General features: G+C 38.3%; 1 protein-coding gene across 1 annotated transcript in view; it reads right to left on the bottom strand.

Annotated features, from left to right (window-relative positions):
* Positions 1-4,349: 4,349 nt before the first annotated feature.
* The window catches only part of LOC139708737 (alpha-1,6-mannosyl-glycoprotein 2-beta-N-acetylglucosaminyltransferase-like), a 34,966-nt gene continuing 11,607 nt past the window's right edge, over positions 4,350-27,708 (bottom strand). Inside the window, exons 4-8 of the mRNA XM_071620670.1 lie at positions 22,379-22,509; positions 13,526-13,601; positions 10,711-10,800; positions 5,971-6,095; positions 4,350-5,133 (exon numbers count right to left, since the gene is read on the bottom strand). Of these exons, the coding sequence (XP_071476771.1) occupies positions 4,914-5,133; positions 5,971-6,095; positions 10,711-10,800; positions 13,526-13,601; positions 22,379-22,509 (642 nt within the window). The 3' untranslated portion in view covers positions 4,350-4,913. The remainder of the gene's footprint in view (positions 5,134-5,970; positions 6,096-10,710; positions 10,801-13,525; positions 13,602-22,378; positions 22,510-27,708) is intronic.

Here is a 27,708-nt window from a genome sequence, read left to right as displayed (position 1 = left end):
AAACATAAGTCCATTATCAGCCAATCAGAATTAAGTATTTAGAGATTTATGTTTGATTTTCTGACTTATGTTTGGTCTTGACTTTTACACAACAAGGCCTGGTTATCAACACGACTACATGTATCCTTGTATTTCTGAATCGCTGTTATGAGGAGGAGGACGAGGAAGAGAAAAAGGAGGAGGAAATAAGATGGTGGGAACTACTGTATACGCCATATATTTAGAATGTCTATTTTTTGTGTGTGCGAATCTGGACTTTCCAACAATTTTGTGAGTGGATAAATTCATGATCATGGAGTACGGTAATGAATGAAGAAATGTATGCGTGCGTGTTGTATCCACGTCGTGATCAGAGTTAATATTTTCCTGTGTTGCTGAATTTGCGAAGAGCGCAAGACTCGCAAAATTCGCGAAAATAAAAACCCCGCAAAATATATGGCGTATACAGGACGGACACACATAATGTGACGAGCAAAAACATGATGCACTTATGGAATCACCAACACATGTAACATATGGATAACAACAATACAAATCTTGGAAACTATCAAAAGGGAAGCATACAATTGCGCACAAAACAAATACAAACATCAAAGAACGAAATATGACAAACATGAAACCATACACTTTTACAGAAAATAAAGCAAAGAATTTCAATGAAGGCAATGATCTACATATTGACCACGCTACAATCTAGAGTGCACACACCCCTTGGTTTCTATGGCCATGGGGTAAGTCATGTGAGGTGCATGTAATGGCATGAGAAAATCAGATCACGCATGGATCAAGAGCCACTTGGTTATAATTTTCTTCCTTGTCGTCATAAAGAAAAAATATTCACCAAAAACAACCACAGGTGACCAAACACAGGAGTTCATTTATCCATTGGCACAAGCACAACGCTGCAAAGACCGTACAGGTGCTTGCACCGTGAGGAAAATGCTGCTGGTTGTACGAATTTGATATGAAGTCTTATTACTCACAAGCTTACCATGAAATAAGCGTATTGAAAAATCTCTCACAGAGTTAAACTTTGCTAATACCAAACTCAGGTGGGCAAATGATCTGTCAACCCCTGTCTCCAGCCAATGTCACATAGTGCTTTCTTCACAACATGTGTTCTCTGAATCAAATCTCTATTGCTCTTTCCACAAATTGCAAAAAGTCCATCCATGCTCATACCTTCAAATCACAATTGAATTGCTTCAATAATACACAAGTGTTTAGTGGGAATAAAAAGAATCTATAAAATCTCTCTTACACACGGTATGCTCTGAATCACAGCACTTTGCATTGCACATGTAGACCACATTACAAGATATATTCAAGATATTCATCACAATCAATGCAATATTTGTTTACCAAGCTCAGACAATATCAGGGTTTTGGGTTTTTTTTTTCCTACGACATCAGCCCCATAAATATTTGTAGTGGGGTCTCTAAAAGTTGCATGTAGCCATAGAATCAAGGTATAGTCAACACTCTGACAGACCACAATTCCCTTTCTGTGAATCAGAGACTCCAACCCCAAGCACCTTCTGATCTGGAGATTCTCCCGCCTGAAACCCTTAGCAAACGGGAGACTCCAACTTGATGTGTGCGAAGCGCGAAATTCCCACGGTTCTAGATGCTCTCTGGTGCTATCTAAGGCTTATTTTTTAACATACGATAGAAATAAGTAAGAAATCCTTTCCAACGGGAGACAAAAAGCCAGGGCGGGAGAAATTAAATCTCAAACGGGAGAACGGGAGATCTTGCAAATATGGGTTTTCGGCGGGAGATCTCCCGTCGAAAACGGGAGAGTTGGAGTCTCTGGTGAATAGATACACAAAATGCCGTTTTGAAACGCATTTCTCCGAGCTGCCAAGGTCAACTTCCAGTATACTGTACAAGCTGTAGGTCACAAAAAAAAAAACACCCTATATTAGAGAGATCAGTGCTTCGCAGTGACAACACTCGAGTCGCCATTGATGTTTAGATCAGCATGGCAACTGGGTATTGCATTTCAATCCATGTTCATAAATGCCATTCGAAACACATTTTGAAAGGTGATTCCTCTCTCTCAAATTAGATAAACGCAACTTTAGATTGCAGTCCCATAAAGTCAGTCATGTGTGCCATCAGATACAATAATTTTGTACCTGAAGGCAATGTAAAGTGAAAGCAGATGTTGCAGCAGGGCCTGAAATTGCAAAGGGCTGCAGATGAATGTGAGCTGGACATCAATGGCATGGCGCACATGGAACAGGCTGCAAATTAAAGGCATGGTACAGTTTCGGTTGAGATGGGGCTACAAGTATCCAACGTTTTTTTATGATGATTTTTTGAGATAATGAGAAACCTCTTATAAAATATGAAAGAGCATTTAATTCTAAAGAGAAATTTAAAGTTTATTTGATGAAAATTGTTTTTGAAATGGCTGAGATATCCCAAACAGAGCAATCCTAATAAAAGGTGAGACCCATCTTTTATTAGGATCGCTTTGTTTTCCTTAGTTCTTGGATATTTCAGCCATTTCATAACCGATTTCCATCAAAAGAACTTTGAATTCTTAGAATTGCAAGCTCTTTAACATTTCATGAAGTGGTTTCTAAGTATCTTGCAAAAAGTTAAAGGCTGAATCCTCACTTCAACCAATACTATACCATCCCTTCAATTGCCACTCTTCATGTTATACAGGCTCTCAGTGTTGTCATTTTAAAAATTACATTTTGACCAATTTCATGCTTCACAAAGGTATCACTGATGAAGAAGCAAAGAGGGGGACAGCATTCAGTGAGCTTTGTTTACACCAGGGCCCCAATTCATAAAGAGCTGATATAATAGCAACTCTTGCTGGAAGAGCAATTGCCATGGTAATGACAAGAATCCAGCTTCCTGATTGGCTGTTGCTATGGGAAGCTGCCATTCCAGCAAGAGTTGCTAACATTTTTTTTTAATGAAATGGGGCCCTGGTCTTCCAAGTTGAGCTCTCAAGGCAGTGTTTCAAACTCTGACAAAGTCATACACATTAGCTATAAAAACTCTACACGATCATTATCAACCTGCTAATATTTGTCACAAAAATGCTCAAGGTAGAAAATGATTAAAAAAAAAGAAGATACACTGATAATACTGACCACAAAAGCAATTTGTCATTTATAATTCTGACGGTCAAAGAGGCAGGCATTCAAATTCCCACCTCTGTCCACTCTTCAGCCAATAAGTGACTTTAAAAGATGGAAGCGATACATATTACATATTGCGGTTCATCACCAGAGAGAGAGAGAGAGAGAGAGAGAGAAGCAAACTTACACATTAAACACATCACATGACTATTTAGCAATCACATGACCATCACATGACACATGACCTAATACAGTGGAAACTCAGTATATATAATGAGATCCTTGGGACCAAGACAATTTGTTCTTTATATCAGATATTTTGTTATATCAGTAGTCATTAAACAATACAATACAAAGGAAATACATTTATTGAGACAGGCGAAATTAGTTTGTTATATCAGGTATTCTGTTCTATCAGATCTCTTTATATCGAGTTGCCACTGTACATACTGTGCTGCATCAGTTCCCTATGGCAGCACATTGGCACCCGCTCTGAGCTTACTCTTCCATTTTAACAATCCCTAAAAGGATCATAAGGGGGGGGGGGGGGTGGGTTGGGATAGTCCCCATGTGCTTTATCCTCTCAAGCCAGTTTTGTTTTTGTTTTTACTCTCTTTTCTTTGATACCATCGGCTTTGTTCGATAAGATACTTCCTCCCATATTTCACCTACATGTATCGCTGTGACAGACAAAGGGATATAGCCATGGGATGATTTCTGCTCAATGACGCCAGCCAAGTGCAACATGCCTTTGGATACTGCGACAGTTGCAAGTGCATGCATACTCACAGCCATGTGGCATACATTATACCAGTACATGTGACCCTGACACTCAACTGTATGTTATGCGCCTACACGAAAGTGGCTTGCTCTTGGTCTAGGCTGATGAAATATTGACTGCAAAGGATTTATACTTGAAATTACATGTGCAAATGTTGAGCGGACAGACCTTGAGAATATGATATGGTATTATAAATACAAGATAGAGTAATTTCAGATATGATAGTAATAATATATAAAACAGCTTATGTGGGAGCAAATCTATCAAAAGAATCCTACCTTAAATCTCCCAAATTTTTCCAAATGTCATTGCTGATATAGATGAAGATGAAAAGACATACCGGTAGATAGATAGATAGATAGATAGATAGATAGATAGATAGATAGATAGATAGATAGATAGATAGATAGATAGATAGATAGATAGATAGATAGATAGATAGATAGATAGACAGATAGATGGATAGATGGACAGGTAGATAGAAATATAGATAGATAGTCTGATGAAAAAGTAGATTGATAGATATAATAGATAGATTTACGGACATTAGATAGGGAGAGACAGAAAGAGCACCACTCTGATACAAAATATCTACTTCAACTTGATTTAATACATTGGTCACCTGAACATACTCCAGAACCTGAGACACCGGCAGCAGATGTAAAACAGAAATCAGGATCAGGATCAAGCAGGCTCACAGGAACCAGATGTATCATGTTAAAAAGCAGGTTACCCCGTTGAGGGTGAACAGATTTCCCTGAAACAAGCACTTCTTATAGACATCTGCTGAAGTATACTCTCAACTAGTCTTCAACGGGTCAACTGAAGCGAATATATAAAATGCACAGACCGACAGCAGATTCGACAAGTGTACATAGATGAATAAAAAGCCTATTTGCCATTACAGCATCTTTGTCAGTTCAACTTTAATATATAAATGTAAACACTTCATTACTTCAGAGTACAAAAGAAAGAAAGAGAAAACTTTAAAATGAATTTTAAACAGAGTTATAGTTCAGCCTTTATCATAAATTTTTGGGTGACTTTCCGTATGTCATGCAGAGGGCATGGTCACGCACGTCGCCCCAGCCGCCATTGGGTTTGGGCAGCTGTGCCTTGAGGGGTCGCGTGGATGGGGTCAGTACCAGCTCCTTGGGGAAGAAGCTGTTACTGTCCGCAGCAATGGCTCGATTGATACGCTGGATGAGATCGTTGGCGCTGCACTTGCCCTTGTGATGGATACCACTGGAAAGGAAAGAGAACGGTGAACAAGGAGTGAGAAATCTCTCAGGGATGAATGATTGCTCTGATTAGTAAAACCAATCAAATCATCAGGGAAATTTTGCTGCAGAAATTATCATTTTGTCATCCTCAAATTGACAATGCTGCATTTCACTGCACATCTTATATTGGGGAAAGATTCAGTGGAACTGGTTGAATGTTGATATTGTTAACTACCTGCACACACAAAAAAAAACAAAGCAAAAAAAAAATTTTGAGCAGTCCTTATCAGAGCTACCAGAAGTGGGCTGGGTTCCTAAAACTTTCCAACTGCACCATATTACCATAAAACAGCACCATCACCACCAAAAAGAAGAAGAAGAAGAAGAAAACAAAAAAAGACAGACATGTATCTAAGCCTCTTGGGACGATGACTCATTTATGCCATTGACTTTGTGTACAACTAGGTTGCTGTTGGTATTAATGGGGTGGACAGGGTTTTTTCATGCTTCCACAGACTGACACATGGCAACTGCTGTTCCTGTTCCGTCATCTGATAACAATGAAGGCATGTCTGGCATGAGACAGCAGGCCATGTAGGTTTTTAGGTTCACTCATAGCCTCAAGTACTGCCACTTAAAATGGAGTTGAACAGGTCTTACAGCTGACACAAGCCACACCTGAAAGTGTGTTGTATGTTGGAGATTGAAGACATACAAATCTATCTCATACAATGTGCTGGAATGATTGTTTGATTTTCATAAACAGACATATGCATTTGAATTCTCATGGTCTTTCTGACATGGTGGCAGCTATCTTGTTTTCATTCCAGGCTCGTCTGTTGTATGGGTCACAACTTACCACTCTCCAATGTGGAAGATGCGTGGTGACTTGAAGACCATGACTTTCATCGCTGATTTCAGGCACTTGTGGCTGACGTAGTTCATGGTCCAGTCCCAGTTGTAGTCGTCATATGTACAGAACACCTGTCAATCACAAATAGGAAGAAAGCAAAGTTATGTGACACCTAGTATCATTACCTACAGCTTTACTGAAGTACAAGTTCTAGATTCCTTTCCTACAAGCACGTTCAAAATGTGAACATGTGGATATGGCCTCTGACACTAACTTTATACAGACCAGGACATAAAAGAAAAGAGTTTACTGGTCTACCTAGATTCCTTTTCTAAAAGCACATTCAAAATGTGAACTTGTGGATATGGCATCTGACACTAAATTCATACAGACCAGGGAAAAGAAAAGAGTTTACTGACTGGGTGTCTAAACAGAACACAAGAAAGGACAGAGAATCTTCAATGACAGACACAGATATTATTATTTTCCTGCTTACATCACTGAGGAACTGTATCACGCATCATACAAGTACAATTGGCATTTTAATGTAATCTAGGCATGATAAGAATTTGGCTTCTACAATCATTCTCTAAATCTACTTCCTGTCAAGTTCCGCTTGGTACTTTCTTTTTTCATTTCAATTTCCCTTTTCTTTATCACGAATAGAATATTGAGCATTTACATGCCCCGTTTAAGAGTCAAAGGGCAAGAGTTGGGAAGAAGCCACTTCATTATTAAAAGAAAAACAAATCATTTCGTTTCCCTACATTTTGCAGGAACTAGGTTTGTTTCTGTATCTTCTTTTTATTTTTTTTTCTCTCTCTGTATGGAGAAACACACACACCAACAAACAAACAAACAAACATACACAAATACACATACACAATCCCATTTGCAGCTTGCAGCAATAACAAAGCTTATTATGGTACAAAAAAAACTTTACATTAAATCCTTCTTCCCTGGCCCTCAAATGATGAATCTCATGGCCAAAACATATCAAATATAGATATTACATACAGGTTACATATACCAAACACATATCAACATAGTTATTTAAATTCAGTCTTTGTTTATCAAAAATCACACTCAAGTATTTGAAATTTTCTTTAATAAGCTTGTTGTGACTGATTTTGTGGCCAACAGTATTGTTCTTAAATGAATAGCAAAGAGATATCTAAATCATGAAAACCTTAGACCATCCTTCTGGAAACAAAAATTATGTGTGGGTGTGTGTGTATGATATAGACAGCAGCTGCGAGAAGAGTCCACAGAACTACTGGAGAGAAATGTTACACTTGGCAGTATTACACTCTGCGGCAGATCCAAAACGCGACAAATCTCACACTCAGCATCACATGAGAGTCTATTGAGGAGGTAAGGCGATACCCTGGGAAGCAATTATTCCTAATTGATGATTCAGCCGCAGCACATGTATACTTCCCTCTCTGTGCAGCTATGTATAGAGCCATGGAATCAGCGCTATTGGCTCGAAACTCACACATCGCACAAACTGTCAGTTCTTTGCTCCCCTAAGTAAATTCGACATTTTCTTGTTCGTATTGTTCTTTTCAGTAGATGCTGTCAGGAGGCAACTATTGTGTGAGAAATGTATGCCTCATTTGTAGGAAAGACTCTTTGTGAATTTAAAAGAAGAAAACCACTTACAAACTTATAAATGTAGGATTGTTCTAGACAAAGAACTTGTAAAATTATTCAATCAAGAACTAAATCTCACCACAGTATATCGAATCATGATTAAATATCCCAGTCAACAATAATCTCACTTTTTTTTCCCTACAGGATCTACACTACCATAATTAGAAGCGCACGAAACAATGAAAGTTGTTTCTGTCAAGTGAAAAGCAGAAAAGCATTAATGTTTCATGACTTGTATGTAAGCAGTTGAACACCCTTTTGCTTCATCTATTGCGAAGACCTTGTTTCATTGCCCTCATCCTTTTCATGGGGACATCTTTTTCAGAGACTCCTACTCATGCAGACCCAGATAGGGTTATCACGGTTTACCAGGTGACACTTGACGTAAAATTAAAGGATCTTTCTCTCTGGAAATGCTATGAAACATTTCTACTGCACCAGGCACAATCTTTCCTATGGCGATAACGTTCGCATCAACAAGATGCTATTTATTCAAAAGACTCTTACTCATTATAGAATCAAGGGAACTCAGATGGGCTAAATGAATAGCATGCTTGGCACCTGAGGTATAATTAACCTTTCACATGCTATGTTTTAGCTCTAACACACAGTAATTGTCCATGCACAGAAATCTTGGCAGATTGAATTGCACTTTACGTGTGACTGACTCTATCATATATGTTGCCCCCTTGAGTCCAGGAGGTTGTTTCATAAAGCTGTTCTTAAAGTTACGAATGACTTAAGAACGACTGGTGATCAGTTCTGATGTGCTATACTTATCAGAATTTCAATAATTCAGCACAAGAACTGATCACCAGTCATTCTAAGTCGTTTGTAACTTTAAGAACAGCTCTATGAAACAGCCCCCTGGTCTGTATAGTCTTTTGGTGGAGTTAACAACTGTGGCATCTGTCCTTATGTTGGAGGATTAGTTCCTTGGCAATGTCTGAAAATTTTGTGGGCACATTCCAGGTTACTAGCACATCTCTGTCTGAAACCCTGATTCACTATTGCTACTGCAGGAGTTTACCCAAGAGGCTGTATACAAGATTACAAGTAGGCTTCCAGCAGTACTCATTATCTACATTTTATTACGGATTTCCTTGATGGCGTGAATGTGCTAGGCACATTACAATAATTTCATGTTCACAGCACCATTGTACATATCTTGTCTAAGACTTTGAATCACCACAGGTTTATAATATTTTCAAACGCTGCTGATTATCATAGAAGTCTATACATGTACATATTAGATTCTGACTCATTACGGAAGCAAGATATCACATACCCAGCCAGGGGCTCATACAGTTGGCTCCTCTGCCTAAAACTTCAAACTGTTCAGGCTACACATAACAACAATCATACAAAATGAGCTGGATTGGTTCTTTGTGAGTAACTACCACTTTGTCACAGATAATAATGTACAGTTGCAAAATTTCAACTGCAATACCATATTAGTTGAAAAAAATAACTTTGATATGGCAGGTGTTGCTTTGTTTTGTTCCTCTTTTTTTTTCTGAGGAGATCCTTAAAATATCCAGTTTTTTTCTTCAAACTCGAGCGGGGGGGGGGGGGGGGGGGGGGGATCTCAAATTGGAGATCCTGATAAAAAAAAAAGTGTGGCGTGTACATCTATACAGATGAAATATTTTAGTCTCTTTGTTAAACTCTCCAGCTGGCCAGGTACATGCAGATGGGTACATGGAAATAGTTCGGTTATATCAGGAGCAGGGCCATCTGAGAGAACAATGCTTAATACACTAATGAGGCTATCCTGTATGAATAGGACCAAATTATCATCGTCACTATCCTTCATACTCCACAGACAGGGAGAAGAGAGAGGTTCCACCCAACAATATTCCTTGTGGGATACACAGCGTGAAGTCGTTTGGTACAGCATTCATACATTCCACAGCAATGAACAAACAAGACAGTCATCACTTTATATACAGCTACAACAATGTAGTACTAGTATTAGTCCAGCAGCAGGACAAAAGGTGCACATGTATGAATTATCCTATATTCAAACATACAGCAAGCAGTGACATGGCAACAAACACTTCCAAGTGTTAAGTCATCCCGGAAATGACACAGTCACAAACTATTGCTTTACATATTGAAGGGGGACAAAATAGCAAATGAAAGAAGAAGCTGATACTGTAAAAGTGGTTTCTTACGCGTACAGAAACTTTCGCGGTTTCCATCGGTGCCGACTTTTTCGCGTGTGTTTAAATTCGCGGTCGGTAATGATAGTGTTGTAACAATCCACGAGTTCAAAACATTTTCGCGTGATGTTAAATTCGCGGTTCAACCTCAAAGCGCGAAAAGCGCGAAAATAAAACCACCGCGAAAGAAACCACTTATACAGTAGTACCTCCAGCTTACATTACGCTAAAGAACAATTCTTTACTTACATATATTTTTAATATTTTGAAAGAGAACTCACAGTCTCTATAAATGACTACTTACATGATACAGGCCTACCTGTATTTAGCTTCCATTCATCAATTAACAGTGTAGTGTATTTTCTTAATCATGCAAACCTGTGCAAAAACACTTCTGTTTATACACCTCTGTCACCTACATGTATTGACTCATCAAATGAATCATACTCCAAAAGTTGACACCAATCAGTCTTATTTCCTTATTTGAGCAGACATTTAATCCTCATTGCAGCCCTTCTGTATTCTTTTGGTATTCTTCCTATCATTTGACACAAACACAGGGCGATATTCCTTCCCAGTATATAAACAAGGGGTAGGATGTGAGGTACAGTATCTTGAGATATCAAATTAGACCCATGTACAGTTGTTTAATACTTCCTGGAACTTTCACACTACAGTCGATTCACAGAAATTAGCTCAACAATTAATCCAGGTATTGTCAGCTGTCTAGTAGTAGTAGATAAATGTGAGATACATGTATGAGTTTTGTTTTTGCATTTTGTGTGTGTGTGTGTGTAGGGGGGGGGGGGAGAACAACTAATGCACAATGTATCTTGCAAATTGGTCCTTCACACCACAATAATTAGGACAACATTTACTGATACTGCCCCATAGGGCAATATTTCATGCACACACAATGTCTCACCTGTACACAGGGCTGTAGTTTCTCCCACGTTCTCCTGTCCAGAGACATGCCCATGTTGTGTTTTGACGACTGCCAGGTCAATATATCAACCTTAATAGACACCAAGAGGAGAAAACACTGTGAAACAGGTGGCCGAAAAGCATGCATGCTCATTATTCTTAACCTCACCAAAGTCACAGCTCTATTCCTGGCAAAACACCCACTCCCCAAAACAAAATAAAACAAAAAAATAAAAATAAAAATAAAAGCCCCAAACCAAAATACCAGCAAACAAATTCTTTAAAAAAAAAACCAAACAAACATGGGTTTCAGTAGCATTGAAAAAAAATAATCAACATACACTGTATCATGTTAAAAAAAATGCAGAACAAAAAGTGGTTAGTGAGAAAATGAATTAATACATTACTGCAAAATTGCACAAAAACAATGAGGGGAGTAGATATTCCTGGAACTCAACCTCTAGCTTTCATTTCCGAATGTTTCTATGAAATTGATTTTTTTTTTTTGTGCTAAAGATGATGGGCACTTTCCTTTTGACAGTGAATCTGCAGGAATTATATGAATTTGTAAGCTCCCCTGAAGAGCTGATTCACAAAATACTGTAAAAGTGGAAATTTTCGCCGTGTTGAAATTTTCGCACATTTCGCGCAACCAGAAACTAGCGTGAAAGTAAAAGCATGCGAATATTTTTGCTTGCCTTATGTTCCAGTACTTGATGTCTTGAATACGTGAAAATATCTACTTTTATAGTAATGCACCATACCAATTCTTGCAATGCACATCTATAATTAACTGTATACAAGTGAGAGAGAGTGTATGTGCACATATTTCGTGACTTACATGTACCCTATACACCCTTGTTATTAGCACAGTGGAAGAGCAGAGTAATATACCCATCAATCCATCTTTACACAGGAAAAAATACATTCTGGTGAACAATTTAAACCATTCCATATAACTCTGAAATCTCCATGATATGCATTGCGCAAGACCTACTCAGCTCTAACAGTCAATGCATACAAAAGAAAATTCTCAGATCATACACTTACACACAGAATTTAAAAGGAAAAAAAAAACATAAACAGGAGATTGAAGCTGCTGAACAAACATGAAAGCTGTGACTTGTTTTGTAAGTAATTAACACCAGCACCCACCATCACGACTGAAGTTCTATCTTATGTACACTGTATCGTGTCAAAGGAAAACTCAAGAGCCTGTAAACGGAAACAGATGCTGAGGCAGGGCTTATATTGATTTTTATCTCCTCACTCCTGAAGCATGAGGGTAGGCTTCTTTCAACTTCAAATAATGTGGGAATATGAAAGTGAAAAATCAATTTGTTTGCCAGGAATCAATGAAAACATCAACTGCATGAAGCCTTTAATGTAATACATAGCTCTGGTAAAACAGCTGACATTTTGATGGAGGCTGTCGAGTGTCTGTTTACTAATTATGCATATATAATTCTGATGAGCTTGTAAATTGGATGAAAATTATGTTACAAACTGTAATTATGACTAAAGTACATGTATTATGATTATGATGATGATGATGTTGAAGACTACGGCGTGGAGGAGTAGGATTATCATTATTATTGTAATTGTTGTTATTGTTGCATTATCATCATCATCATCATCAATGGTTTTATCTACCATTCAATACATGTATCATGGAATCCCTTTAACATTGACTATTTAAACTTCAATCATGTTGAGGCAAACAGAATGAAAACTCTACTTTTTTTCTGATGACTGACTAAAAAAACCCTAAACCACTGATTACAATAGGAAGGAAATCAACACACCCTCTGTCCCTGTTACTGTTTTTTCTTTTTCTTTTTTTGTGTGTGTGTGTGTGTGAAGCTTCCCACACATCATTTCTCATGTCAGACCAGTCAGAAATTATCATGCTAACGGTAATCTCCAACACTTTGGCTACTATCTGCATAATACTGTGTAGGCAGCATATTTTGCAAAGTTTTTATTTCCAGGAATTTCACAAGTCAACCAACATTTTCAGAAAAATAACTTACAAAAAATATTGCACTCCATAAACACAATTGCAACAATTGAATAATTATCACATCCAAGGTGGATATCGCAAAATTTACTCTGGAAAAGGATCAATACTTTTTCCTCATTCAATCATTGTGGTTCTTGAACACGAATTCCACCACTCATACAATTGTCTTACAAGTCCCAATTGTTGAACATTATCATGGCACGAAAGAAAGATATTGTTCAGAGGGGTAAAGGTCCGGGTGTGAGTTAATTTACAGATCAGCAATTGCGATCTTAACAACTTTAATTTCTAGGGGGAAACAAATTGAAGAAACTCACACCTGATGGTATCATAGCACATTATACAGTATTGCAGAAGGTGTTGGGAAAAAAAATATCCTATCGCTCCTCAACCAACAAAGCCAAAAATTCGATGTAATCTACAGGAAGTGTAATGAATGACTCTTCATCAGTACAACACCCACTCAGAAGTCTCTCCGTAATTCAGAGGGGGGAAAAAAATAACAGATAAGTATTGATAAAAAGCGTTTTCATTTATACTGATAACTTGGAATCACACATAGAGCTCACTGTATGTTTGTCATAGGGAGACATCTTCTATGAATGAATATTGCTTCATGAAATCTACAGGATGTTTGGAACACTTGAAGCAATAGATTCTAATTTTTGGATTATTCACAAACCAGAAGAACTGATAAAAACATCCAGTAATACATACTGTACTGGTATGTTGTGTGAAACTGGTGACTTCTTGACTTTATGCATGCATAAGATGGTAAAACAGATAGACTTACCTTGTCGATTCGATCTCTGTATACAAATGTCTTGTCATAATTTCCCAGGGTGAGGATATCGCATTCCGGGCATTTTCTGAAGAAGAAGAAGAAGAAGAAAAAAAAAGGGGGGTATAAGACATAATTTTTGTCCCTCAGAAATACTTTGACATAGGTAAATGTAGCTCTCTAAATTTGCTGTGATATATATGCCATGGGTCATGTTTGCTTCTGTGCCTGAAGAGAGCAAACTTAATCTGTGGACTACTGGTACATATTGTACAGTAGCACTGTGCTCGTGGTGATACTACCTTATGATACTAACCGGTTACAAATTTTGAGTGTGTTAATCTCTCAAGCCTGTTCTACATCCAGTAAGGACTATAAAGATGTAATTGGTGCTCAGATTCTTAAAAAGTTTCTCTTTTTTCCTCAGCCCAACTGTCATTATGGTAATATTATCATGAGAATTTTTAAGCTGTAAGGAGCACTACAATAAGAGTTCATGCTGTAGTCATTAACACCTGTGCACTTGGGCTAGATTCTATAGCTTCATGACCAGATTGGGTTGTGAACAGTATTATGACATTACCTCCAATGGTTAAAACCATTTTGAATATAAAGGTATGACTTATTGGTCATTACTCAGTTTTCAATAAACAGAATGTGATTCGATTTTTGTTTAATGAAATTGCAAATGCCATTGAACCTTTGATAGAAAAGGGAAGGAAAATAACATGCTACTGTAAAGTTCCGTGTACATAAGACGCACCCGTGTATAAGACGCACCCCTACTTTCAGACCTAAAATTCAAAAAAAAAGAAAAGAAAATTTCCACGCAAATATTGCGTGTGTCATACATATTATTTCAGCTCAAAATTTCCCTAGAATGCAGCATGTATTTGCTCTATTTTTCGTTTCCTTTTATACACTGTACTTTCTTTTAACGGTATTTATCGGACATCGGCAAAACATGTAAAACGCAAAATGCGAGACTTGTCTCGGTACTCACTTGCTATTGTTTCGCCTTTCAATCGTGGTACATGTGTCATGCATATCGTACTCATGAGTGTACAGTACAATCTGTGCTGTCATACATAGCAGAGGGTACGTACGTGTCTCGCATATTGACGCATGTCAGACTGGAAGGTTCATTACGAAAAATAAGAAAAACATCAACAAGTGTAGCAGAGGGATCGTACGGTGCGTACGGTAATTACACTCACTGTTGTTTTGCCCGGAGGCGTGTTTTTTTTAGACGGCACGGATTGGGGAAACTAAAAATCTATCGGGGCCCCTATCCCTAAACCTAACCCTAATCCTAATCCTAATCCTAACCCTAACCATCAAACCCTAACCCTAACCCTAACCCTAACCCCAACCCTAACCCTAACCCTAACCATAACCATAACCAAAAACCCTAACCCAACGTTTTTCCCATAGGTTTAACACGCGCCATTCCCCAATCTGTGCCGTCTTAAAAAAAACGCTGCCCGGAGGGATTGCCAGTAACATGTGTGTCTCTTGTACCATGCTTGCATGCACAGTGCTAGCCTTTTGCAAAAGGCAGCTCGCTATAATTTCAGCACACGCACACAGAGAGCAATGGACTTGCACACACAGCGCGCAACGGGCAAGCGCGCTACGATCCTATCGCTGTGTGCACGCGAGTCCATTGCAAAAGCCTCTCTGCTCTGCAGCTAGCTGCTACCTTTGCCAAAGGTTTGCTAGCTAGCTAGCTAGCTACAGTGCGAGTGTAGCTATGCTACAGTACAGTATCCTAGCTGGCACCGTGAAATGAAGAGCAAACGCATGCTTCGCACATCGTTCATATTTACGGTGACATAGTGTCGATCCTACTCAGTATTTTACAGCTTTTGTCTATGGCCATATTGATACTAGTACATTGATAAATTTTACGGTACCGGTATCGGTAATTTAGTAATGATACCTGTACATCGCGTATTCCAGCTACTAGGTTGGCTGTTGGTAGCTTGGTAGACTGACATCGGTAGCATACAGCAGTGCTGTTACAGCTGTTGTCTATGGCCAGATTGATACATCGTTACTGCACAAGGCCGATCGTAAGATTATCTCGTATTTGCAGCTTTTGTGTGTGTCCAGATTGAAAGATCGCCCATTTATCCGTAAGTTTTAGTGATTGCTTACCTTCCAAACGTCGATGGGCATACATGGCCCCAAGTTGGCCTTATAAAATTGGGTGTACATGACAGATTTTTTTCCGTGATTCGACTGTACCCGTGTATACGACGCACCCCCGATTTTCAATGTTTTCCGACGAAAAAATAGTGCGTCTTATACACGGAACTTTACGGTACTTGTCTTTCAATCAAAACCTATGAGAATTTATAACATACAAAGGAAGCAAACACTTGTGTGTAAAGTCAAATATCAAAGACATATAAACTTTTGCATCATTGCTATTCTGGTCATCAAAGAATGGCAACTGAACATCAGAGGACTTAACAATTTCAAAATCACCAGCATTGGACACAAATCTAATAGTGGCACAGAATAATCCTAGCTGTAACTGCAATGTGCCAAAATAGATAAGATGCCTTAAAAATAACCAGTACTAAGTTAGGTACAAGCAAAACTATTTCCTTTTTAAGAGAAAGCAGAAATTCTTCCTCAATGTGATGACTTCATCATTTCCATAGACTGTAGATTTTAACCTGTTCTGTATGGGTATCTGGTGGCCTGCGCATTAAGTCTATGAGCATTTCAGAATTCGGTATGAAATGCTTTATCAAAGAGGAGTGAGACTGTCCACAAGTTCTGCATCGCAGAATCATTTGTATGCAAGAAATTAAGTTTGCGCAGTGGCTGATACTCTTCAGACATTTAATACTCAGGTGTACACACTTAGTTAATTATCAAATACTGTGAATAACAATACACAGAACACCACGGGTAAACTTTGCAGAACAATGTAATCACTGGTAGTAATAAATACTGCAATGGTTTGTACCATTACACTGAATAAATATGTTCAGGTGTAAACATTCTGATGCACATACAAAATGTAGTGAACACAATTTTCGCTACAGTGAACAAACTGACATCTGGGCTATGTATCAAATTTTGAAAGGTCCAAAGTAATCTCACACAAGGCAAACACTCCCAGAGTCGAGGTGTTGCACTAGTCCTGCCCAGCAAACGTACACATACATATATGCAAATCTGTTTAGCAGTGAATATTCATTCTTGACACAACATAGGCAATATAGAGAATGTAAATATTAACCTGTGATTTCAGTACTGTAAAACCAGAAATTTTTTGTGGGCATTTTAATTTCACAAATTTTTTGAGAGCCAAAATTTGTGAAATTAAAATGCACACTAAAGTTCTTGTCTTCATTTTATGCATTGAATGCCAGTGTCAATTCGCAAAACATTTTAAGCCTCGAAAATGGCTGTTAGCACCAACTTGCAAAAACTTCTTGCTTAAATACAGTATTTGCGAGAGGGAAGGGGAAAACCAATGTGATGGAATCCAAAATGGCAAAACCAGAAATTAATTTTTGATGAGCAAAACTGCCAAATCTCAGTGCTGGAGAGCACACTGCAGCATGGCACCCGATGATACCATCATTTCAAGCTGAACTTGATGTGAAAAGTTCATGGCTAAAAATGCGTGTCACTGTTCAAGGACAAAAATCTGAATGTTTCAGCCAATCAGGGAAAGATACCAGTTTCATTCTTTAGAGCAGGAAACTGTCAAACAGGAAATCCCGGCATCAGAGGAAGCAAAATCTTATCCTTATCCTCTTTCATATTTTAATTCAATTCACTTTGAAGTTGATATTTGTGATCAATACTCCCCCCCCCCCCCCATGAAAACACCTCATTGTACAATGTATCAGGAATATGCATACATATTACAGTGTACAATTGTTGTACATGTAGCTGAAGAGTAAAGGTTAAACACATTTCTCTTGGTTCTACACATATTTGATCAAACAAAAAGATATGGAAAACCTTTGACTACAGCAGATTTTGAAGACTCTAAATGAATGACTTTGTTCAATGCCGGGCTTTGCCGTTTTTTTATTACATTATTGTTTTATAGCTGCAGTCAAAATACAATATTTTAAGAGAAAGTAGTAGGAAATCTTTAAAACCAAATTAAATATACATATGAAATATACACACACTGCATGAAAATGTTTTTAAATCAATTGGAAGCACCTGCACAATAGATTTTGATATCAATAAGGAAATAACATCAAATTTTTAATATCTTTCTGAAGAATAACATAACAAGTTCAATGGCAAATAAATTACTTCTCATGCCTTTCTTCTGCTACTATTCTTTTAACAGCTCTTCTCTCTCTCTCCTCTCTCTCTCCTCTATCTCTCTCTCTATCTCTCTCTCTCTCTCTCTCCTGTTGATTTTTTATTCCTGATAGTCACTCTTCTCCAGCAAATATTGAATTCTTGCCTGAAAAAAGGCTATTTGCTATAACTTTTCCAGCAAAGTGTGTCAGGTATTTATAGTTGCCCAAAGTGTGAAATACCAAGATGACATCATGACAAGGCGTGTTAAATCCCATCAAAGACAGTACTTTGTGACAAGTTACAGTACCATCATCACAGGAAGCTGGAGGGCAATGGGCTGGATTATGATTCCATATGGGATGATGAACTGGCCAACCCCACATGTGTTATCAAGATTAACGAAGCATAATTGCAGATAGGATCTGCAAGTGGGGGTCACTAACTGTTCAACTGCAGAAATGAGATTAGCTACATATTGTAAGTTCAAAGGACAAATTTGCACAGAAGGGAAAGTACGGGGAGTATCGTAATTAAAGGGATGCCATTTAGAATGGACGGGAACTACAATGTATGGGCCTCAAAATACAAGGTGTACATAGGGCCTACATTATATGGGAGATTTAATTGCCACACAAAAGAGCCTGGAATGGTATGATCTGAGTCTAAGTTCACGCTTTTGCCTTTAGGATGAAGTACTTTATTCTTCCCAATACATCCCTGGTATTAGTAATACAAATGTGAAATGATTGATACCGATTGATATAAAATACACAAGAAAGTTGAGATGACGAGTGACATAAACTAACATACAGGCACACCTTGACCCCTAGCTTGACCCTGGGTCATGTACAAGTGTACTTTAATAGGCTTTGCCACATACCGTACTCTTCTGCCGTAGCCATTGAAAGAGTAGCAAGCAGAGGGTTGTTACTCAAGACTAGTTCAAAGCCATCAGGGAAAGGACCTTCGGAGATCTGCTCATCAAATTTCTTGACTTTTAAATACACCTTTGAATAACCAAATTTTGCTGCCAGCATTTGGTAGCAAAACTCTCAAATGATCAGCAGGAGCAAATCCAAAGAGACTCATGCACTAACGGCCAATGAGCAAATTGAGCGTTTTCCTTGGTCGATGTGACTATTTGATGTATGGAATCATTCAATGACTGAATTATTTAGTAGTCAGTGTTGCAAGGGGTTTAGGATTTCTCTTGGTCAAGAATGATAATCACATTGCGGGTGTCAAAAGGGCTTCAAGCTATTCAACACACTCAGCTTCCGCTCTCCAGCTCTTCACCAACAACTGGCGGCACCACTAAAACAGCACAAGGGCCTTTTAAAATATCTAGGTTACACTCTAGGTTTTTAAGAATTATCTCAGATGATTCTACACCTTGAACTTTTGTTCCTATACGGTAGTCGATATTTGTGCAGTGCCACCTAGAAATGAAACAATATAAAAAGTTTGACATCAGATGCAGACTATGTGAGTATCTCTCTCTTCTACAATGACATGATTTTAACAATCATGCATTGTCCAAACAGTGTGCAATCTCAACAGCAGCTGTCTGCAGTGCCTCTAGTTCTCACAATATCAGGCACATTCAGGGCACGATTGCATCATCAGAGGCATAGAACCTGGCTGAAAGTAAAGAACAATAGTGAAATCACAAATGTGGCGCAGATTTTGTAACTTGTTCAAAGTACTCACACACACTGCAAAAATGATCGACATGCATGCACATTATGTACATTCAATGTCATTGTATGTATGCAACAAAACGAAAAATAAGAATTTGTATATACACACGTGTATGCGTATTGTGAAGTTAAATTAGAAAGTTTCTCTTTCTCTATTTCACTGAGCTTCACGGCCATAATCACATTCCTGTACTATGCGGGCTACATGCAAAGATGAGAGCATCTTGAATAACACTGCTGCCCTAATGCTATCAATCATACTGTAGTGTGTATTATTGGCTTGTCAAATATTTACTTCCACAGAAGTCACTAGAAGCCATCCAGAGGTTACAGCCATGTACAGTGCATGTTTTGCAAGAGACGCCACAAAATGTTGGCATATGAGGATCACCCTTTCATAAAGTTCAACCACATACCTGGTAGGCCAACATGTCATTTATCATCAGGCCTGTTAATAAAGTCATCATACACCTCAGCGAAGCAGGTTTAGGTTTAAATGTATTGCTACTGAATTCAGCAATTTGCATTGATCAGATCACACTGCCCTTCCCCCTTGACACTACCAAACCAAACTGGGAAGGTGCCCTGAAATTGTGAAAGGGGGCTGGGTGGGAGTCAAGAGTTTTGTTCAAGGTCATATCCACTCTATGACTTCAGTGACTTTGATGCCTCATCTCCTCTTGACCGAGATAAAAATGGCTTTCCACTCGATCTGCCTAATTCAGTGAGCATACAACTGGACTCTCGTGTGTGTTGATGTGCAAAGGTTCTATCAAGAATGTACATATATCTCTTGACAGAGGTGCACAAGGTCTTTTAATGCAGTAATGCAAATGATAGTTTAAAGGAATGGTACAGTATTGGTGGAGATGAGAATTGGGCTTTTAACTTTTTGCGGGATACCAAGAAAATACTTATGATACAGAACAGAGCACACCATTTTAAGTGGAATTCAAAGTTTATTTGATGAAAATCGGGTTTGGAATGACTGAAACATCCAAAAACAAAGTAAAAGAAAGCAATCGTAATAAAGTGTGGGTCCCACACTTTATTAGAATCGCTCTTTTTTGGATATCTCAGCCATTTCAAAACCAATTTTCATCAAATAAGCGTTGAATTCCTCATAGCATTACATGCTCTTTCATATTTCATAAGAAGTTCCTCATTATCTCACCAAAAAATGTTAGAAACCTGAAATAAGGTCTCAACCAAAACTATACCTTCCCTTTAACCAATGTTTTGGCCATGTACAACAATCCAAGTTCTGTGTTTGTTTGTTAGTTTGTTATTTGTTTCAAATGTATTGTTTTTGTTTCTTACTTTTTTCTTTGGGGGGGGGCATTTTTCGAGAAAATATACTGCATAAACACGAAACGGCAAGGCAACAAAGCAAATGACAGTTTCGACAATGTCTACATCAACAAACAGCACCCTGTTTGTCTTCATTTCCTGTTTCTGTCAGTCCATCTCTCTCTCTCTCTCTCCCTTTCTCTCCCCCTCTCTCTCCTTCTCAGTCAGTCTCTCTCTCTCTCTCTCTCTTTCTCTCTTTTCCTAAAATATGATTGTTTGTTTTCTTTCCTGATCCAAGCTGTTTTCATACTCTGCAAATCATAGAGCTCAATGCACAGGGAAATGGGAGGGCAAACTTTTCAAAACCATGTATTTTCATTAATCTCTCATACTTTTCTTTTTGCCTCTCCAAACAAGGCTGTCTAAAGGTTTCAACTGCCCTTTTGTTTTGTTTTTTCCAGGTATGGAGGACATGTTTTGTTTCAGACAGGAAAAGTTGAAGGGTGTATGGAAATATAAAGACTAGTTTTTATGAATGCTACATACTTATACTAGGGGCACATTTATTTCATTTAATAGGCGATACGTACAAATTATCGGTAGCATTGTAATGTTGTTCTAATCAGTCATGTTGTTGAAATGTTGCCAAGGTATTTAGGACAACACTGATGACCTGGGTAGTTTGTGACTACTGCACACTGCTTAGTGGGAAAGAAAAGATGTAATGAGTGCCACATGAAAACTTTTGGCTCTCTCGCAGGAAGCTGTGGCAAGCGCCGACTCTTAGGCTGCGTTTATCAACTTTCCCATGTTTGAAACACCGGTCTCTCAATAGCCACCATCAAAACGCGCTTGCAAACGCCGTTCAGATCGTGTTTCTTGAGCCACTGTGTTTATCAACTCTGTTGTGAGTCCATTGGGAGGCCTTGTCACCATGTGGCTCAGAGAACAATATCACAGATAGACGGACTATCAATCAAGAAGTCCCTGGTTCAAATCCCCTGGCTGCAGTGGTTGTTAACCTCATTGTTTCATCCTTCCAAGGTGATTAAAAAACCATCAGTCCTATGGTTGCTTGTTTACAAGCATTTTTTGCTTCCTGTCCTGAAAAGCAGTCATGTAAAATATATCAGTAAAAAAAACACAACTAGAAAAGCACTTGGAGAGCACAGAACTCTGCCAAGCCAGCAACTCAATTCCACCTATACACGCATGTAGTTTCCCAATATAGAGGCCTTTTGTTTTAGAATACATCATCAGTCTCCAACTGTCTTGTGGAGTCTTGCCCGAGTAGCAAATTAGCGCGTATGGTAAACCTCCAGTGTGAGCAGCTTGAACTCCCACGTTCATTGACATTATATGCCAAAAGATCAGAAGTCCTCCAAAATCCATAAAAGTTACTGGACCTCTACCAGAATTTAATCATTGTTCCATGTGTAATTACTGACTTTTCCTGTAAGTTTCATTCAAATCCGTTTACAACTTTTTGAGTTATGTTGCAAACAGACACACCAACGCCGTTGATCACAACCTTCTTCCTTGGTGGAGGTAATAAGAGTGGTAATGGTTGATGTTAACTCACTCTTTCTTTAAGGTGTACATCTTCTGGAGCATGGGGTAGAAGTCAGGTGCTACGTAGTGGTCCTCTTCCATGAAGACTACCAGGCCTTCATGATTCCTTGTGGCCTCCAGACCAGAAAAGATGTGTTGCAGCTGTGAGAAGAACAAAAAAGATGTTGTTGTTTTTTTTCAGTTGAAATAATAATTTTTCTTGTCATTGATGTCACCATTCTAGTATTCATGCCGCATTTCCTATTGTCAGGTATGTCTCCAAGTGTTTGAAATAGGAAAAAAAAAACTGAAAGTGCAAGTGAGAATTGCACCATTAGCATGTTGGTACAGTACTCTCCGCGTAATCTGGTATCGCTTAAACGGGTACTCCGTTTAATGGGTAATAATGTCAGAGTCAGTTCCAATGCACATTAAAATTACCTGATAATCGGGTTGCCTCTCCGCATAAACGGGTTGCCTCTCCGCATAAACGGGTAAATAATTTTCTTCTAATCTAATTTCTACCCACATTTTATCGCATATAACACTTTAAAAAAATCATGAAAGGTAAATTTTCCACGGCTAATTGCATTCTCTGCTTAATTTACAAAGAAAACTGATCATTTGGGGAGTGATTACACATGAAAACACATGTACGCGTACCGACTTGCCACACGTAAGCGAACATTACACATGTAGCTCACAATTGCATCTATAGACAGACAGGAGTTGAACACACATCTTGCGCTCCTCCCTAGCTCCGCAACAACATTCACAATACGAGAAGTTTGCAACGAAAATCAGGCCATGCACCAGCTCCACAATCTTGCTTTTCCCCAGTCAATTCTCGAAAAGTAACCCAACGTTCTACGTGAGTAGTGCACGCAAAGAGACGTGTTCATTTCGGGAAACTCCAACGTGTTAGCGAGGAGTCTATAGTCAAATGACAAAGTTTTCTGAAGACATATTTATCCATAGAAAGAGTGTAAATTACTGCTTGTGACTTAGCAAGTGTAAGGTACATTGTATGTATAATGTGCAATACAAGTACACATGTTAAGCATACAGTGTACATAGCTGTAGGTGTTTGGTGCAGTGTACAATGCATACATGTACATGTAAATACACATTGTGTGTGTCCATTGTGAATGAGACGCGTGTTCTTCTGTTAATCGGGTAAGAAATGCTCTGCCCGAGCTTACCCGATTATGCGGAGAGTACTGTAGTACAACACTTTCTCGTCATCATGTTTTACCAGGCGAGAATGCCCTTGGAATCTAACCTCTCCCCTGGTACATGATATAACTCAATGGGACTGTTCTATATCATGGACCTATTCAACGTCTTGTACAACAAAACATGGTGCATCATGCTCATGCTATTAAAAGTATACACACATCATTTTGTGGCTTTCTATTTGTGCAAAACTTTACAAGTGGACTGAGAACTGCCACCCCCAACATAAAATACTGCCACTCATGAATAGTTATTAGTTGTAGAGTATGTATCTCCAAGGAGGGAAATCACTAAATTGCAGTATTTACTGAAGTGAAAAGGGATATTTACTATGTACCCATTTCATTACTTCTGTGGTTCTTGCCCCCAATCTCAACCACCTGTGATATCCTAATTTGCAAAATATTGCACTAAACAAAATAAATGAATGTTTTACAAAAAAAATATCCTAACCAGCAGTACATGGGGTGGGGCAACTGTCAACATGGAAGTTATACACCAAAAAATAAGGAATGTATTACCGATACATGTAGGTTTATGGGCAAATATACTAAAAAGTTCCATAGCTGCAATTTTATTGTCAAGCACAGCATTTTTACAGGACATTATGATCAGCAAATCATATGTATACAAAGACAATGATTAAAGAAAAAAAAAATCATCTGGCACATATCACAGTTTCTGCTTGAAATACAACCATGGACATTTCTTTTTCTTTCAGGAAGAAATTACAATTTATTGTATCACATGTCCTTGTTCTAACTGAAGACACTTGAGTACTTGTCATCCTATTTGAAGCTACTGGTAGTTGCCATGTAGGACAGACTTGGCAAGCTTGTTGTTGTGGTCATAATCAACCCTGGTATCACAGGTGTGCATGAAATTTGAATATCATATGTCAGTAAACTGATCTAGAGCAACTTACACCATATTCCATAATAGCATGAAGACATACAAAAAGGAAAATCTGACTAATAAAAAGCGATGCCTTATGATACAAGCTCAGGTATATAGGCCTAAAACTCCCCATATTTGTGCAGTTGCTGCCTTACCAACTGTCGGATAGCTTTTTGCGTCAGCATATTACACTGAAAGATAGCAGTCTCACAAAATATACAGCACATATGATACAAAACACACAAACATACATGTACGACCAGTAAATTCCCAGCAAATACCCTACACTAGACCTTGAGGATCATCACGCCATCATTACCTAATGGATCAAAACCTTCGTGGAAGAACATAGTCCAAAGAGCTGGTGGGAATTGTGATGGCTTTTTGCCACCCCTCCCCCCTTCAACACTGTACTGGCAGAAAATTCAGGTGGAAAACTACTTTCACAAGTGGGCTGGCACGTTAACCCAATCAAACCTAATGTGTAGAGTCTCAACAATCATGCGTTAACGCTTGGCACCTTGGAAATCAGTGCTGAAAGGGTTAAATGCTTTCTATGATTGACAACATTTTAATAATTCTTGGATTCTATGAACTGTGCCATCATAATGCCCTTCAGGGAGTAAAAATTGCTGTTACCAGTATAAAGGATCTACATTTTATCTTTGTGCCAAGACATACTTTACAAACTAGGTCACAGACTGATTGTATATTGTACACCCTGTACAATGTATGTTGCAGTTGGCTGTGCAGTGGCAATGAACTGAATCCACATTGTTAAGTATTTTTGTTGTTGTTGTTGTTGTTAGTAATGTCTCAACAGGGAAAAATTAGGCTACATGTTGAATTGTGTTTGATCCAAACTGGTCCACGATTACACTGTACTTGCAAAGCAGTTGTAAACTTGCATTCCAGTTTGCACATAATGTATTTTGAGCACGAGAGTCAATTTTAGCTGTAGACAGAGTCATTATTACTGCATTGGAAACAGTCACGAGTCTTGGATTCTAAATTTACGAATGTTGCCATGACTACCACTCATTCTGAAAAGACAATGGCTTTCTATGGCTACAACACATACCTGAAATTGATGCAATCATACAGGAAATGATATATTCAGGCTTTCCATCTATGTGAAATTGACAGGACCATACCATGTATATGGTCAGACTGAAAATTACATTGGGCCTGGTCATGTATTTTTCCTAGAATTCAATCAAATATATATTTTAAGAGCTTGTGCATTATAGCATTAGCCAGTCAAAGAAAAAAATGTGTAAAAGTCAAATGATTTTAGACTGGTAACAGCAACTTGCACCCTTCAGCACAAGAAGCCACCATCTGTGTATGAGGGAACAGTGAATATTTTTTTTAAAGTACAGGTGTGAGTTTTTCAATTACTGAAAAATTTACCATAAGACATACACCAATATAATTACGTACAAATTCAGTACCAAAGACATTCAGTGATAAATGGGACCCTCATGACTGACAGTCCTGAATATTTTATGCCCGGCCATACTTGTTTGCATCTGAAGAAGGACACAAAGTTCATATTTGTGCAACAATTGCTGGACACAATCTTTCATTATAATTTAAAGGGACGCAGTCCTCACGAAATTAAAAAAAATATGTTGTTGTTGGTACCTCCAATGAACTACTTTCATCAAAAACAAACTTTCAAATCACCAAATAAGCTCGTACATTTCGGTTAAAAAAGTGTAACTCTGCAAATGAGCAAGTCTTGGCGGAGAGTCATATGTCATCGATGCACAACTCTTTCCAGCGGTGTTCTGCTCGTCATCCCTAGTTATTTATAAATACATGTTTACTATTTATTTTTATATTAATTGTATATACAAATAAGCTTGAAATAATTTGTTTGAAATAATAAAACCACATATTGTCACATTTTATGAAAAAATCAGATATGATCATTTTGAACACTTAAATTGGTTTTCTGAGGCACGGCTGTCAACTTGAGAGTAGGGCATCAATGACGTTGCACCTTTTGGCAGGCTCTTACATGATCGCTTGCAGGAATTATTTTTTTTAAATCGCGTACGGAGACAATTTTTGATGTCCACGCGTAGAAATTGGTGAAAGGTTATATTTTTTACTCTTCTTAATTATCAGTACAGTGAAAATCTCAGGACTGCTTCCCTTTAAGTACTGTCAGTTTTTGATTGCCTGAACCTGGCGTGAAGTTTGATCGGTTTGATCCCAAGCATTGTACATACTTGTACTATGTACATGTAGTTGTATATCTTGAGCGCTCCGCTCATAATCCCTGTAGTAAACTCGGTATAGTTTTATATTGTATGCGGTATACACACAGCCAAAGAATCTTGCTCGACTAGATTTGTCTGTTACCGATGAGCATGCGCTTCAGGGAACATATTCGCTGATGGGGAATTCTATTAGATAGCAGCCCTGTGCTGATTGTGGTTTCTGAATGTTCAAAGAGAAGCAGCGAACCGAGGTCAATTCAATTGAAGAGCCATCAATATCTGATTTAAGGTGACCTTGTTCTTGATTCAGTTAAAGATTTCTTAAACGTCTTGAAGACGTCAACACAGATGGCACATTGTACAGTCTGTGTTTCCATAGTGGTGACAGTGACAATTGCATTGACACTGGTTTCTGTGGCAGAGAAGAACTTGACTGTGAACTTTTTCTGTAGCTGCTGTGCCTTCTACTTCCTGTTCATCCCTTCATGATGAGAGAAACACACTTGAATTGTTTCCCCTTTCATGCGTTTTATGTAAGCCGACGCCTGCACACCCAGGCAGTATGGCAGGGACATGCATAACCTTCCAAAACAATAACGATGTGTAGAAACTGTGCATATGAGCAAACAATAATACAGATTGATCTGTAAAAGCATCAAAGACACACATGCATCTGGTTCATGACATGCAAAGAAATTATGTTTACAAAGCTTGTGATAGCTTGGAAGGCAGCAAGAAATGAAATGCATACTTTTCTGAGATAAAGGTGAATTTGAAGATAAAGACAATGATATTGACAAATCATGGCAAAATGACCATGATCAATGCATGGTATCTTTCATGTAGCTGTTGTAAACACATATTCTTGCATTTTCTACTGGTACTCATGTTTGCTAAAAAAAAACAAACATGTTGATTTAAAAACAGTAATGGATGCTGCCGGGTGTAGAGATGCATACTCATACAAACTAAACCTCTTTATCTCGAGAAGGCAGTT

The sequence above is a fragment of the Diadema antillarum genome, unplaced genomic scaffold (assembly GCF_040938485.1).
Source record: "Diadema antillarum isolate AM-2024a unplaced genomic scaffold, OU_Dant_1.0 seq00001370_RagTag, whole genome shotgun sequence".
Classification (NCBI taxonomy): domain Eukaryota; kingdom Metazoa; phylum Echinodermata; class Echinoidea; order Diadematoida; family Diadematidae; genus Diadema; species Diadema antillarum.
The sequence above is the reverse complement of the archived record's forward strand: the minus strand, read 5'-3'. Positions and strand labels throughout refer to the sequence as shown.